The 16,513-nt window shown below is 35.8% G+C and overlaps 3 protein-coding genes across 4 annotated transcripts; 2 read left to right on the top strand and 1 right to left on the bottom strand.

The window, feature by feature from the left end:
* Nucleotides 1-527: 527 nt before the first annotated feature.
* On the top strand, nucleotides 528-4,750 carry echs1 (enoyl CoA hydratase, short chain, 1, mitochondrial). Its single transcript, XM_060872682.1, has 8 exons — nucleotides 528-694; nucleotides 2,758-2,955; nucleotides 3,037-3,164; nucleotides 3,277-3,376; nucleotides 3,480-3,584; nucleotides 3,738-3,857; nucleotides 4,122-4,189; nucleotides 4,268-4,750. Exons 1-8 carry the CDS (start codon nucleotides 604-606, stop codon nucleotides 4,331-4,333), a joined length of 876 nt encoding a protein of 291 aa, XP_060728665.1. The 5' UTR covers nucleotides 528-603; the 3' UTR covers nucleotides 4,334-4,750.
* A 2,634-nt stretch (nucleotides 4,751-7,384) lies between these two features.
* fuom (fucose mutarotase) lies at nucleotides 7,385-10,607 on the top strand. 2 transcript variants are annotated; one of them, XM_060872681.1, is made up of 6 exons: nucleotides 7,385-7,541; nucleotides 9,216-9,284; nucleotides 9,382-9,452; nucleotides 9,672-9,770; nucleotides 9,928-10,001; nucleotides 10,090-10,607. In XM_060872681.1, the coding sequence occupies exons 1-6, from the start codon at nucleotides 7,457-7,459 to the stop codon at nucleotides 10,154-10,156; spliced, it is 465 nt and encodes a 154-aa protein (XP_060728664.1). In that variant the 5' UTR covers nucleotides 7,385-7,456; the 3' UTR covers nucleotides 10,157-10,607. The 2 variants fall into 2 exon arrangements, with proteins under 2 accessions (XP_060728664.1, XP_060728663.1); XM_060872680.1 differs by having other exon boundaries at nucleotides 9,928-10,607.
* On the bottom strand, nucleotides 10,599-12,293 carry si:ch211-217g15.3 (uncharacterized protein LOC368914 homolog). Its single transcript, XM_060872679.1, has 4 exons — nucleotides 12,229-12,293; nucleotides 12,072-12,138; nucleotides 11,492-11,526; nucleotides 10,599-11,408 (listed from the first exon to the last, which is right to left on the bottom strand). Exons 1-4 carry the CDS (start codon nucleotides 12,234-12,236, stop codon nucleotides 10,898-10,900), a joined length of 621 nt encoding a protein of 206 aa, XP_060728662.1. The 5' UTR covers nucleotides 12,237-12,293; the 3' UTR covers nucleotides 10,599-10,897.
* Nucleotides 12,294-16,513: the final 4,220 nt, after the last annotated feature.

The raw sequence follows: 16,513 nt of genomic DNA, 5'->3' as shown, positions 1-16,513 counted from the left end.
TTTAATTTTAACATAAGCCACTTATGCAAACTAGCATGCTAATAAGTTATGCAGGATTTTTTATAAATAGCACATACAGACTGTCTTAAGGCAAAAAATAAGTGACTTTTTTTTTTTTTTTTTTTACAAAATGCAGTATGTTAATATTACCTGGGTAATGTACTATAAAAACATAAAAACATAGCATGGAACAAAAGGTGTACTGGATTTCCCGAATGGAGAACTAATAAAGGCTCACCTGTCATTATATCCTCTTTGTGCTTGATTTTTCCTGTAATATATGCAGTCACCAGAGGGAGGCAGTATAACTCTGTGAACATACTGACACACATGCTTATGTTAAAATGCTCATGTTAGGTTGTAGGGAGTAAATCTCAACCTCAACTGCTCGATTTTATTGTCTAATGTGTAAGTCGTAAAAAAAATCAACATATTAATCTTCCCTTAATTAAAATAAATAAACGAAACCTTCAAAAAAAAAAAAGTTAGCATATACGGGTTGTTTATATAATATCTGGCAACCATTCTAAACCACCGTAAGGGGTGTATTAGTGGCGGAGTGAGAGAAGTGCTGTCGAGGTGAAACACTGAAACAAGTGGAAAATGGCAGTGTTTTGCAGATCAGCCGCTTCAATTTTGAAACCAGTCCATTTATTGCCGTCTGCGCTTGCAGCTGTTCGACAATACAGCTCAGGTAAAATAAGAAGAAACGTGCTAATTTCACTTGCTCCTTGTTCAATGTCACACCGACCAGCAGCCAGCGCGGGGCGATGGCTAAACATGCTAACAGCTCGTAGCTGGCTGTATAACGTTAGATATAGTGTATATTAGCAGTTCACCTCCTTTTTTGTCGGCGGAGAAACGTATTGTTGGCGTTTCACGGCTTTGTTTCTGTGAACTTTTCATACTATTGAGGTTTATAACAGCTAAAGGTTGACACGGGTTAGCTACTTAACGTCCCTCAGCTAGCCTCACTACCTTTGACCTGCTTTCTACAGGCACAAGGAAAGTATAAACTCTCACGACCTTATTTATTATCTACACCTGCACTGTTTACTAAATGACGACTTGCTACATGACTTAACATACCAGTCTAAATAGGACAGTATATTGTTGTCAAAAGGAGAAACGTAGCTAACTCAGCAGTCGCCAGGTGACGCCACACACCTGCACACTCGTCACACTCCTCATGCTCATTTGCACAACAGACATTGTTACATGAAGATATTATAGATTATAAACACACTCAGTCAAGTTTTATAAGAATAGAAGCGTGTTCTTGAAAGCAGTGTTAACATATTTATAAGTAATTTTCAACCAGGCCATGTGTTATCAATGGAAAGTTCAGGAATAGAAAGCGTTATAGTATTAATTAATACACTTTCTGTGTATCTTTTCAATGTGTTTCTCTTGTGTTTCCTCTCACATCCGTAAAAAATGCATTGGCTTCACTACATTGCTACTGAGTATGGATGTGTGTGTGTGTGTGTGTGATGGTCCAGGTTGTGTTCCTGCTTCATACTAGGTGTTCTTGGGATAGGTACCTGATCCAGTACAGCTATGTTTTTTCTGAATGTCATAAATAAACATATAAATTAATGAACAATAATTACATAATGCTTCTAAAATATGTCTATACTGAGGGTGTCTGTGAACTGTATATCACAGTTAAAGAGGTCCTGGTTACTGTATATGTATTTTGAGAACCGCTGGACTAGATGTGTCTAGCTAAGTGACTTGGAGTTTGGATATAATGTTTTTTTATAAAAAAAAATTATAAAACCAACATCCAACACTGTCCATATTCTATATTGTTTTATTTTTTTTTATTAAAGATGTATTTTAGACATCATATGTAATGTAGTTGTGCCCTTTGTGCCCTATTACATATGTAATGTAGTTGTGCCCTTGTGAAGTGTTATTAGGGGTCAAGCCTGGAAGGGGCGTAGACACCTATTGTTATCGTTAGTTTTCTTCTTCTTATTATTATTATTGAAGTCAATGGCAGCCCATAGAACTGTACGTAGGAAAGTTATGAAATTTGGCACACATGTAGAGGCCAGTCTTAGAAGTTACTATAGCAACTTTGGTGTGTCTAGCTCAAACCCTCTACCGCCACCAACAGTCCAAAAACCCAATTTTGTGCTGACTCGTAAGGCCTAGAGGCAAAATTCTTGCAACATCAGAATCAGTATCAGAATCAGAAAGGTCTTTATTGTTTTCACATACGAGGAACACACACACACACACACACACATTTACACACATACACACACTCTCAGACACACACACACACACACACAGACATGCACACACACACACACACACACAGACGCACAGAGACACACACATACACACACACCACACACACACACACACTCACTCACACACACTCACACACAAACACTCACACACACACGCACTCCTCCATGCAATGCCATATCGCTACGAAACTTGGTATGGTTCATCAGCGACATGTTCTGAGCGCATCTGATCGGCTTGACCCCGGTATTGCTGCTTGCAGCTATATTTTTAGTTTGTGTTCATTTGAACATGAACTTATCCACATGTATGTTTCTGATGTAAAAACTTTGAGACATTATATAGTTAGTTGGTCTGCCAGTTTTGAGGTCTGCAAACATTCAATCAGCACTGAATCAGCAAAAAAGAGGATTCTTCAAGAAATTAGTAAACAAAATGTCTATCCCGTGTGGAGGTCTTTCTCTAATATGAAATGTATCTTTGCCATTTTTCTAGGTGGACAGTATCAGTATATACTGGTTGACAAAAAAGGTGAAAAGAAGAATGTTGGTTTCATTCAATTAAATAGGCCCAAGGCCTTGAATGCGCTTTGTGATGGCCTAATGCTTGAAGTGGGTAAGGCCTTGGACATCTTTGAACAGGATACTGAGGTTGGTGCAATAATCATTACAGGCAGTGAAAGAGCTTTTGCAGGTATGCAACATGTGTTTAGACCTAATATTATATGAACATTTTTGTTAGACTTTAATGGTCATTGGCAATTGTTTTGTTTAGCGGGTGCTGACATCAAAGAGATGCAAAACAGAACTTTTCAAGAGTGCTTCGGTGGCAACTTTTTGGCACACTGGAACAAAGTATCACTGGTTAAAAAGCCAGTTATAGCTGCAGTAAATGGATTTGCTGTGAGTAAAGAATTATTTTTGACTTTACATTGGTATGTAGCTAATGTAACGTCAAACATTAGCTAACATTAAAGTCAAAATCTTAAGCATTGAACCAGTCCTCTCCTTGTAGCTTGGAGGAGGTTGCGAGCTGGCCATGATGTGTGACATAATCTATGCTGGAGAAAAGGCACAGTTTGGACAGCCAGAAATCTTATTAGGAACCATTCCAGGTAAAGTTGTGGTATGTGTGGGTCTACAAAGACACTGTTGTTATGTTACAATATTGGTAAATTAGTGAAAGTGTAAATTTTTCTAATAACATTTTGTATACAGGTGCTGGTGGTACTCAGAGGCTCACTCGGGCAGTTGGAAAGTCACTGGCTATGGAGATGGTCCTTACAGGAGACAGGATTTCAGCACAGGATGCCAAACAGTCTGGTATGTGCTTATTATATACTTTTAGTTATAGTTTGTAGAATGTTAACATTTTCAGCATACATGTAATGTTATTGGAAAGCACTGTTATTCCAATTTAAATAAGTAAGTAACCCATGCATATTGGATTTCTGTAATTTCATGTCCCCTCTGTAGGTCTTGTAAGCAAAGTGTTTCCTGTGGACGAGCTAGTATCCGAAGCAATCAAATGTGGGGAGAAAATTGCAAGTAATTCTAAGCTGGTGTCAGCCATGGCAAAGGAAGCTGTCAATGCAGGTGAATGTGATATTTCACGGGATTATTTTCCGTAAAAACTCAAAAGTATGATGAGACATCTGCTTTTTATCAAACTGTTAGAAAAAGCTTTCAGTATGCATTGGATTGATCTTAACTTTTAAAATACTGCTGTTAGTTCTCTGGCCTTCTATGTGGAGTGATTGCATGGGGCCTTATCTAAGGCTTCTGGCTTTTAGATGGATAATATTCTGTGTTCTGGTACATTCTTGACATTTTTATCTAACAGATATGGTATACTTTCAGCATTTGAACTGTCCCTGAATGAAGGCAATCGGTTGGAGAAGAGATTGTTTCATGCCACCTTTGCTACAGTAAGTTGTAGTATATTATAAATTAAAGACTTGTTTTAAGAGAAATTTTAACGACTCCACTTATTGTTTCTTAAACAGGAGGACAGAAAAGAGGGCATGAGTGCATTCGTTGAGAAGAGGAAAGCTGAGTTCCAGGACAATTGAAGGATCAGATCATAAGAGTGTTTCTTTTTATACACTAATATATTAGTTTGTGATCCAGTGCTGTTACTGAAAGACTGTTATACTGTATATGTCAAAACTTAAGAACATCTGTGGTTTAAAAGAAGCACCAGAATCAATAGTACAACACCCTGATATTTGCCTTTCTTCCAGCAAAACATTTTATCATTTGAACCAAGCTGTTTTGCTACTGTTGTTGAATAAACTCTGATCATCACAAATTTTGGCTTAATGACAAACACTAATTATAAGGACTTTTGTAAATATCAGGTGACACCAGACTGGTGACTTTACTGATCCTCAAGCAGGTTTCTGTTTGTAATACAAAATTTAATTTTGTATTAAATTTTTAGATAGAAAATTGAGGTAAAGAATAAATTGATTTCATTTGTTATGCTATTATGTTAAGAAACGGTCTGCATTAGAATAATGACATCAAGACAGTAAAACCACAATGGTTTGGGAAATGTGGGTCAGTGTGTATGTACATTTTTTACACACTAGGTGGTGATAGCACTATACAAGGCTGTAGAAATAAAGCATGTTTCCCTTCAAGACTCGTTGGCGAAGGTAGAGAAAACCACTGACGTTTGGCAGTTAGCAAATATTAGGAAGAACATTTATTCCGAGCTTGTTCAGTCACCACACTTCATCCCATTCTAAATATATTCTGAATTTTCGGCTTGTAGGTATAACGAGCGTTTAATGTGACGGTTGTAGTTATGGTTCTCCGGTTTTATTCTCGTTACAATGGTTAATATTCTGATCTGTGGTCTTACGTTGGAAAATGTAAGCGTAGGATTTATAATAATAAACATAAAAATGTGTTTATAAACTATAACGATTATTCGAAAGGTCAGAGCACTGCGCAAAAGTGTCAGTTTGTTTACCTATTTTAAAACTAAATATGTATTCATTGTGACTTCGTTTTTATTATTATTATTATTATTATTATTAATTATTATTGCACACTTGGACTAAAATTAAATAACCACGAGTTAAACATTAAACAATAATTGATCAAAATGTACATATTTGAACGCACAAACAATTCGCAGAAATTTCACAGTACAAATTTTGTTAGTTCCTTTTTTTGTAATTATTAATAAAGGGTTTAATTAAAAAAGTAAAACAAGATTCCACAACATTTCCATTCAGGCTTAAATGAATTCAAAGTAAATTACAATGTACTACAGGAAATAGGGTGCACATCACTTTTACGCGTGGTGTTCTTTAGGTACTTGAATTTTTAATAGGTGTTTTGTTGAACTGTTTTCACATCCAACGTGTGGGTCACAAAGGAGCAAGACAAATTTAATTATGAAACGACCCTTTTATTTCCACTATATCAGTGCGCTTTCTCACTCTTAGGATCTCAGGGTTTTCTTCACATGGCGACTTCCCATATACTCTCAAAAGTCCATAGCCTAATTGATTTTAATATTCATTCAATATTCCCCTTTAGTCGACTTTCTTCTTTGCCTCTGGAACAAAACTTTTGAAAGAGGCGAAAAAAAACTTTCTTCACATCGAAACAACACAAAGGTCTCCAAAAAGCGAGCAAAGCAGCAGTTGCGCTTTGAAGTCAGTCCCCTGCTAACGAAAGGTCAAAATAATAAATGTAGACCCAATTGAGGCGCTCTGCTCAGACAAAAGAGGCAAAACGTTACATTTTGGCAGAGGCAAACCCCTCGTAGCGTGATAAACTCATTAAAAAAGCAGAACCAAAGAGAGAGCAGCGTGGTGCCGCGCGTAAAGAAAAGAGCTTTCAAACTGATCAGACGCTCTTGGCTCCGGATGGTTTCTCCTCTCTACATCAGACTCTCTCTTCACTTCGCCTCCGCACTTCCATCACACGGAAGGGACAGGCTCGTAAGAAATATGTGCGATTGTTTTGTTTAAATATGCCAAGTTAGGGCAGTCATTTACACTCTGTAGAAAATTATTTACGGACTTTTTTCATTTTGCTTTATATGCAGCTGAAAATAAGATTACAGAACTTTTTACTGATAACTTCATGGCTATTTATATGGCCACGCTTGGATTTAACAAAAATATAAATAAACAAAACAGAAAATCAAAAGAAAAGCATCTATTTATATATATATATATATATATATATATATATATATATATATATATATATATATATATATATATATATGAGACTTGTGTATATATATCTCATATATATATATATATATATATATGAGATATATACACAAGTCTCATATATATATATATCTATATATATCTCTCTCTCTCTCTCTCTCTCTCTCTCTCTGTCTCTATATATATATATATATATATATATATATATATATATATATATATATATATATATATATATATATATATATATATATATATGAGACTTGTTTTTTCAACTTGCACATTTTTTAATGCCATAACATTATAACCTTCTTGTTGTTCCTTTACAACAGTGTCTGCATATTTTTTTCAATGCCGTAGCCTTAGGACCATTTACTTGTACTTTTCAACAATGTCCACACATCTCTGCACTGCTATAGCCTTTATATTTATTTACTGTACATATGTTTACATATTTATCTGCACTTGTCTATTTGCACAATTGCTACTCTTTGCACTTCTAGTAGATGCCAAACTGCATTTCGTTGCTGTGTATCTGTACTATGCATTGACAATACATCTATCTATCTATATGTGTGTAGCCTACATGTACGCACACATGAAATAATTGATCCTTACAAACCTGTTTTCATTCATTAGAAGACACTCCACTAAATGCAAGAATTAAAGTAAATAATAGTACTTACTACGTTGCCTATTTATTCTGATTATTTAGATTTCTGTCAAATATATTTGATTAGTCATTACAAACTAGCGTTAATGTCATTGTGGAAAAGCGTATAGGTTAAATGAAGACATGTTGGTGTACACAAACATGTGTAAACACCTATTCTACAGGGTCTATTAATTAGTTATTCTACAGCTTACATCCCAACCTGCTCACTGCTGTTCACATAGACAGCACGCGCACGTTCTCTGACCAATTGAGTGGCACGGTGTGGTCACGTGACATCTTTCACTTCTCTGTGAAATCTGCTATCACCTACTCTGGAAATGGTTGTGCTGAAAGGAATACCGTCAATACTTACACCTGAATTGTTGTATGCCCTGGCTAAAATGGGGCACGGAGACGAACTGGGTAAGTGCCATATAATCACAAGCATGAAGTTACCTAACGATATAAATACAACCTTAAGTCAGTTCAGGCTAATGTAGGCTAAACAATCCAGCGAATTATGTCTGTTGCTACGTGTAAACAGGGTCGTGTTCAGTGCGGTTGATAGAATAAGCCATTTGAGCGGCGCACGTTTCTGACACGACGTCGTTTTACGCGTCGTGACGTAAGCGACGTTTTTCAACATGGCGGAATCACGGGATGTTTGTTTAGTGTGACTCCATTCATACGGAATCTTTCCTCTCTCAACTCACACAGACGTTTAAGAGAATGTTTTTATTCCACACGTCACGTCTATACAGCTTTTGTTATTATTATACCCATCACATATACCTATCGCTGCATGCTATTAGCTCTTTAGTCTTTTATATGTTAGCTAGCCAAATTGTTTTACATTTATATTTACAAAGTAGACATTATGTGTGTCCGGTTTAATAGGAACACCTATTATTTTTTTTATGTAGTTGTCTAATCAGTCATGTCAGCAGCACCATATATCATGCAGATACATGTCAAGTGCTTCAGTACATCAGACAGACTTTTTGCACACAACAACCTCTTAGAGTTTACAAAGAATGTTGTGAAAAACATGATGAAACACTTTGTTGACGAGTGAGATCGGAGGAGCACGAAAGGATTGGACAGAGCTAACAGGAACATCGTAACTGAAATAAGTACAGAAAAGCATCTCAGCATGCACAATACTTTATACCTTGAGGTCGTTGGGCATCGACAGCAGAAGATCACTCCTGTCAGCCGAGAACAAAAATCTAATATCATGGTCACAGACTAACCCCAGTAGAACAGCTAAAGATTTCAGGTTTTGGTTCTTGGCTGACCGGAGTGGAACCCAATGTGGTATTCTTCTGTTTTAGCCCATCTACCTCAAGCTTCAAAGTTTTGTGCATGCTGAGATGCTTTTCTGCTCACCACATTTATAAAGAGTGATAATCTGATATACTTTATCCTTCCTGGCAGCTCAAACCAGTTTGGCCATTTTCCGCTGACCTCTCTTATCAACAAGGTCTTTTCACCCACAGAGCTGTCACTCACTCAATTTTTTACCCCCACTCCATTCTGTGTAAACTGTTTTGTGTGAAAATCCAAAATCAACAATTTCTGAAATGCTCCAGTCTGGCACCGACAACCAAGTCACAGAGATCACACATTTTCACATATTCTAGTAGAAAACAGTAGAAAAAGACCACTAACCAGATAAGATTTGGGTGGGGGATCATGTACTGTATAGTGATGATCCTTACACTGACCAGCCTTTCAGAGGTTTTTAAACACACTGGACCCTTTTACAGGTACTCTATTAGACCCACCTACCTTGTTGGTTCACCTTGCAGATGTACAATCTAACAGTTGCTATTTTTCTATACCCAGTTCTGTTATTTATACACTAGTCTAGTAGTTTTTGTCATTGAGATATTTTAACAGTTCAGTAACACTGGTGCACCTGATACTGCTGTGTTGAAATTGATGGATCCACAGCTCAGATATCACCTAGTCAGTGGTTGTCCACTTCCACTGATAGGAGGTGTAGATTCTCTCCTTTACTCAAGATTACAGTATATGTTTTACAGTATTCCTGGATTAGAAAACATAGAGACTTCTTTTTTCCCCTCTTTGTAGTTCTTGCAGATGCAAATTTTCCTGTCTCCTCTGTCTGTAAATGTGGTCCCATAGAGATACGAGCTGATGGTAGGTATCCCTAAAAAAGAGAGTCTATGAAATTAAACATCATGATGTTAGTGTCTTTACTGATCAAACAAGTATTGGCTATGTTTTATTCATTTAGGGCTGCGAATTCCAGAGCTGCTGGAAGCAATATTGAAGCTCTTTCCTCTTGATTCCTATGTTAAATGTCCGGTGGGTCATGCCAGTGTATGGCGAATCCTTTTGTACTGAAATGTAAATATTATATTATGTTAAAATGTACTTTTTTGTGTTATCTCAGAACCCACATTGTAAGTTAAACTGTACTTGTTAAAAAAATTCCAAAACATTTAATTAAACATTTTGAAGCTAAATAAGGAGCTATGCAAGGTTTATCCTTACAGCACTCACTGTGTTATTGTGTTCTTTCAGGCTGCTGTAATGGATCTAGTGGATAGTGACAGGCAGCAGGGTCTTGTAGTTCCAGTGTGGTCCTTCTACTCTGCACTTCTCAAACAAGTGGGATCAGATGTAGGTTGCTGTGATCTGCCTTGCCTAGGACAGGATTATGTCTCATCGTTAACAATGATTTCAATGGTTTATGACAGTGGTTTATGCTTGAACAATTAGCCTATACATACCTCATTATTATTAGAAATTTATTTTCAATTTTTGTATGTTTTTCTAGGGGACTTTTGATGCAGTTGAAAGATTTGCTTTTTATGAGCGTGCAAAGAAAGCTTTTGCTGTTGTTGCAACAGGGTACAGTATAATTCTCAGCTGCCATGAATCTTCACAGTTGTGTTTAATTATACCTTGGTATTATAAAACTTTCTTTTCTTTCCAACAGGGAGACTGCTCTATATGGAAACATCATTATCAAGAAAGGAGTCATTCGTCCTGAAGAGCTTTGCTAAAGAATGCTAAAACATTCTTGTGATTACAGTTAACTATTGACTTTAAAAAAACAAAAACAGTTCAGCAAGGTGGAAATGGAGAAGAGCCATTGGTGAATAGGTGAACAACCAATAGGTGTAATTTACTCATTTTAAGAATACAATTTTGTAAGAATAAAAAAAATAAAAATGACTTTAGCTTTGCTTTTGATACACTGACTTGGTAGAAACCTCTGGAATGGTTCTACAGTTATGGATCGACAAAGACATGAAGACTTCGTTTCCCCAAACTAAGAGCTAGTGTTGTTCAGGCAGTTTGCCTGAAAAAACTTTTCCTTTTGGTTTTGGTGCTAATGCTAAAGTGAAAATATTTTGTAGAATTACAAATCATCAGCAAAAACATGTGCAATGAATGTGCCTTTTAAATAGTTTATAAATGAATTTGAAATAAAACACATTAGTATGCGTATAATTATTACATTTATTCATTTGGCCTGCATTTCCATACTGAGCATTCTAGAATTGAGGCAGCATACAATTCAAGCATACAACTGAGCAAATGAGGTTTGGAGCCTTACTCATGTGTCACAGGTGGATCTGGCAGTCCAGAGAATAAAACATGCAATCTTCAGATCATTATTAGAGCTTTAACTGCTGTGTGCAGATTGTCGAAATGAGACATACAAGGTTAAGAAGCTATTACAAATTCAAGCTATTACAATTTAGGACAGGATTTCATTGATTAAAGTAATTTTTTCTTGTTCAGCTATGGAAGAGGTGATCTTTGTCCTCTTCAGGTTCTGTATGAACATTCTTGTGATCTTCTGGAAAGATGACTGGAACCTGGAACACTTGGCCTGTAAAATCTCCATGATACAGGCCATCTAGGTCTTCTTCTGGGGTCAAATACACAATTGATTCATGCAGTTCCACCACTTCAGCCTTGTCAGCCTCTGGTATCTCAGGATGGACCACTCTGTCTTTGAGGTCATCATGATTCACTAGCCCTTGTATGTTATGGTAAACGTCATCTAGGTCCTTCTCGGCTTCTTGATATAGCAGGCCTTGCCTATAGTACTGAGGTTCAAGGTAGGCTTCATCCTGCTCATTTCCAGCCAAGTGCTCAAGCTTATTGTCTTTCTGCTGGCGAAACTGCTTCATAGCTTTCCATATGGCCATATGGGGATCAAGGTCAACCTCTGTCAGATCCTGCTCCTCTACAGGTTCAACTTCCTTAAGTCCTAGTATGATCTTCTCGTTAATATCATAAGACCTAGTGTGGTATTAAGAGGTTAGACTGATGGTATAAAGATAATAATGCAAGATGACGATGGTCAGAGAGAAAACACAAATAACCTTGTATCTTGAACTGCTGTTTGCTTTTCATTTTCCTGTATAAGAAGGAAATCAGAATACTGATTATTATATCAGGATTTTAACAAGCTTAATACAGTTTGGAATGTTTTTGAGTAGGAAAATGATTGATCTATTTTCAGTCAATTTAACTGAAAAAAAGTATTTTTTGCCAATAAATTTAGATATATTCACAATATATTTTAAGAATAATGCATTTAAGATTAAAGCAAAGTTGGCTGATGATATTTTGACTAATAGAGCATAATTTTAGGCCCAGTGGTTTAAAGACACAGATGTAATCAATTATTTAGCTGTAAGTCTTTAAAATTTGGCTGTAACATTGCATTCTGTGGTTGCATACAGAACATCTTAATTATTTTGAAAGCTCAGGCTGGGGCTGCTCCCTTGATATACCTTACTGGTGAATGAAAGACATTTTACAGAGAGAGCTTTGGAATATGCTATTTAGTATACGAAGCTCACATTCATTAATACAATTTAAATATGTATTTGAGCAGTGCACAATACTAACTACACAACAAAAAGTTATGAATTATAAAAATATTACAAATATACACACCCAAGATTTATATGGACTTGATGTGGTGCTGTACAGCATCACTGACAAGCAGAGCAGAACACAGGACCTTTAATATGTAAGAAAATGTTTTTTGTCTTCATACACAATAGACACATAATTGTTATGAAATAAATGAAAAGAGTTTATATGCACTTACCTGAACATTGTTGCTCCTGGTGTCGTTATAGCACTGTGAATAAAGTAATGGCTTGCCACATGATCTTTTTTGTGTATCAGAATTGTCATAAAAAGAGTAAAGGTCAGTAGTTAAGCAATCATTTATAGACTTTGGTCCTTAGAAGTATACAGTGTTATTATTATCTAATTTTCTTTGCCATATATTTCTTATATATAACCTTACTGTACAAAATAAAATAAAGTTCCTTTACTTGCATGTGTATGAGCAAAATAGTAAATACAAGCAAACAAACAAACAAATAAATAAATGGAAAAGATCAGAAAATAAACCCTTGTATAAGTCCTTTTTCCATTATTTATGACCATGTATATGGCTGATTCAGAAAACAGGCAGTCATTGAACTTGAACAGAAAACAACAGTGTAACAAATAAGAAACACTGCAAACAGATTTAGACAAACCAAAACTGTTGGTAGCTGTAACGTTACACTATAAAAGCCTACCTGTAAATAGTCAGATTGATCCCATTACAAGATTTTACCATGACAGTGTTTAATTGATCCGTTCTATATAAACCTACATAAAAAAATGTGGCAGTATAATGTGATATACTAACGTGTCAGAAATAACTCTTTATTTACTATACACATAAAATATAAAGCAGCAGTAAAGGAGGCACTATTCTGAATTCAGACAACACTAGAATTCACTGCATTAATTTAACATACATTTAACATACAAAGTATGTACAGACATCATTTCTGTAGTTTGTTAATTAGGAAATATAAAATTGATTCTTTCAATCACATATTTAACAGAACTGCAGTTCTGCTTAGACAGAGTCAGTCTTCTAATAACTGGATTTGCTAAACTAGAGAGACTAAGAGCACCCACACAATCCACACCCACCTCCCACAGAGCTTTGTGGGGGAGATTGAAGACAGACAAGTGTGTTGTGATCTCAGCGCCAAGTACTTGCCCTCATTAACCCAAGCAGCCTAAGTAACAGGACAATGTTTATTCAGTATGTTGGGTAGACATGAGGGGGTTGAGTCTGACTCACCCTCACCTGCCAAGCCTTGTTTACAGGCTAAACGGAAGAACTCTTCAGGGCATTAACCAACTGAGTAGCAAGTCAGAAATGAGTCTCTGGAAGCAGTAAAACTGGGTATGATAAAAGCGTACGATAACAGGACTCTAGTTTGTAATAGGGAGCTCATTAAAGATACAAGTTATAAATGCTTACAAATGCTCACTTGTCCTCCTTTGCAAAGTTTCATTATGCTGTCAGTGGTTAGACATCGAAATAGTTTCTAATAGTAATTTATTAATAGTAATGAATTATATTTTCAATGGGGTTATATCAGTTTGATCAGCCACCTGGGCACTAAATCCAGTCCACTACCACAAGCTCTGGGGCATCTCTCCATACAAGGCTTTTTATTGTTTCTTACTAACATGCAACTTACACATGCTTATTATTAGAATGAGAGTAATTTTAATGTAGGAATTTTAATGAAGCTCCATATGTGCCCTTGATGTCTACTTTTACTGAACAGCAACCATTAGTATATGGGATTGAATAGTATGATGTTGTCAAAACCTATTGTAAATCCATTCTTTCGTCTGTTCATTTTAGAGGAAAGAAAACCCACCTGAAACAGATTGCACATTTAAAGGAAGCCCTCTTATACACCTTAATGCCTTAAAAGTGGCCTCTATAAATACAAGAAGAAAGCATATATTCAATATAGAACATAATTCTAAATAGAATTTATAATAATCTTATTATTTCACACAAATGCATAATCATACATCTATCAGTATTTTACAAAATATCAAGTGTTATATAAAAATATATGAATTAATGAATAATAAAAAATATGAATAAAAAAATAATACAAATTTTTTTATTCTTTATTATGTATGGTCTCTTACATTAGCAGCATTTTGTGTGCTTCTGTGACACTTGGTCACACTGAATATGTGGTATTTTTTGTATATTCTTGTATTCTTATGCAAAGGTAAAATAAGAAAAGAGGGGAGCAAGGTTTTCCCCCTCTACCCAGGTTTGTCTCTGTTTGTGTCAGACAACTCTGCATTTCACTGGGTGAGGGACAAACCTCCGAGCCCCCTGCACAAAGTGGACGCACGCCCAACTGGGCTGCTTTTAATTATTACAACCCTGGCATAATTCTCCTAGCCATCAGCCGCGCAGTTGCTGAGTGACGGACTGTGGGAACAAATGGCCCACGGCATGGAACTAAATAAAGTGCTACAAAATATTTATTGGTGCCAGTAATACAGACCTCATGCTTGATCGAGCCTCTCTGCTTCCCTTTTCCTGCTGCCAAAGACCCTTTTGCTTCATGCAATAGAGTCTATGAGTGACGGGAATTTAAGCAAAATAATACACTAATTGATTGCAGGCAGCATCTTACAAATGTCTCTAATTAAGAGAATTGGCTAGTTAAGGAACCCTGGAATTCTCTTTGTTAGGAGATTTATTGTTTGTCTGTAAACTAATGTGCATCATCTACTTCATTTAATACATTTAATTCCCAGACAGAATGTCTGCTTTGTATACCAAAAGCAGGTTTATTTTGCTTCAGCTTTAGCATTTTATTCCATTATTAGTCAGTAAAATATTATTATTATTATTATTATTATTATTATTATTATTATTATTATTATTATTATTATTATTATTATTATTATTACTTGCTTATGTAATTGTATTTTATTACTATTCTACTGAGTCCCTATTTGGAAGATCAAGGTCATTTTGTTTCCAATGTGAATAATCAGATATAACAGCAAAAGAACAATATCAAATAAATACATACCTAACAGTACTAATTTACTAACAGCAAATTATTAACAATTATGCAAAAAAAATCACAAGATTATTTTTATTATATCACATATTTTTGTTCTAATTTATTCTAATTGTTAAAGCAACTAAATATGAATACAAATCTCTGTGACTTGTATAACAGTGGAAGGTACTGTATGGTAAGGATTATTAAAATAAAACTAAATTAAAATCCCCATATAAATGTTCAGTCTCCTTCTGTTTTAAAACTAAACACACAAACCCTTTATCTATCAGTATGGACAGATTATTAGATCTAGTCACAATATGATTTGTAAACCCTGGGTTTAGAGCTTGTTGACATCTTACTGTAACAACCGCTGACATATCCAAAAATACCAACACAAATGCTAGCACTCACATGCAGTATTGATTACTAACCTTAATTAAATATTATGATTTGCCCATGGCTTATGCCTTTCTTTTTTTGTAACAGGTGGGGGTCAGTTTGATTTGATCAGATTTGCTCATAAAACCAAACCTGACTGTATTTTCCTTGGCTTAGCTCCAATCTCCTACTGTGTATGTTCTCTTTTGAGCCTCTCCAGGAATGTTCCAGAGGTACGCGGTACTCAGACTTCATGGCTCAGAGCGAAAGACGAGCTTTGTGTGAACGCATGCCTGAGGACACTGATGCTACAGGGCTGCATGGCAAACAAACTTGACTAGCTCATAATCATAATATATACTGTAGCATATTCTAATACTACATTGTGTTGATTATACAGCAGGTCTCTCACTGCTTGTGCCATATAAACTGCCTGTGTTTCATGCTGGCCTGCAAACCACCATTATTTTTTAGACGTTTTTTCAACGTTGGTGTTTTCTGAAAAATGTGAAAAAAAGGTGTTTCTGAAACCTTTTTTTTATCTGTAATGTGCATAAAGCTCTGGTTTTATGTCTATATTAAAAATTAACTACATAGTTTCATGAGCCATCCATGCTGTTTTGAGACACTTCTGAAATTTAAAAGACCTGGAGAACACTGAGTTGCTCAAACTTATGGGCTCTTGTGTTTCACAGTTAGTGCAGGCCTGATTTTAAGCATGGTTGGCACTAAATTTATGGGAGAACATTTTTAATTTCCACTGAATCGTGCAAAATGAGCACAGTAAAAAAAAAGCTATATTTGTTTATCCACTATTGCAGTCTGACCTTATTTGTTTTAGTTGGTCACAGAGCAGTCTGTGGCATTGGAAACAGACAAGTATGCTACCTAGGTCTACATTCCTTCATAGATTAAACCCCTGGAAAAATTACAGGCCTGTCTTTAGAATCATGCATATCGCCCAATTGCTGTTTCTGCTCCTGCTTGGCACCTCACCAATTAATTTAGATGACAATCTTGACACATTGCTTTAAATCTACGAAACCACCATTTGTGTTGAGTTGACCTAGCTAAATATACAATGTCTACATTAACAGCTAA

This window comes from Tachysurus vachellii, chromosome 6 (assembly GCF_030014155.1).
Source record: "Tachysurus vachellii isolate PV-2020 chromosome 6, HZAU_Pvac_v1, whole genome shotgun sequence".
Classification (NCBI taxonomy): Eukaryota; Metazoa; Chordata; class Actinopteri; order Siluriformes; family Bagridae; genus Tachysurus; species Tachysurus vachellii.
The sequence above is the reverse complement of the archived record's forward strand: the minus strand, read 5'-3'. Positions and strand labels throughout refer to the sequence as shown.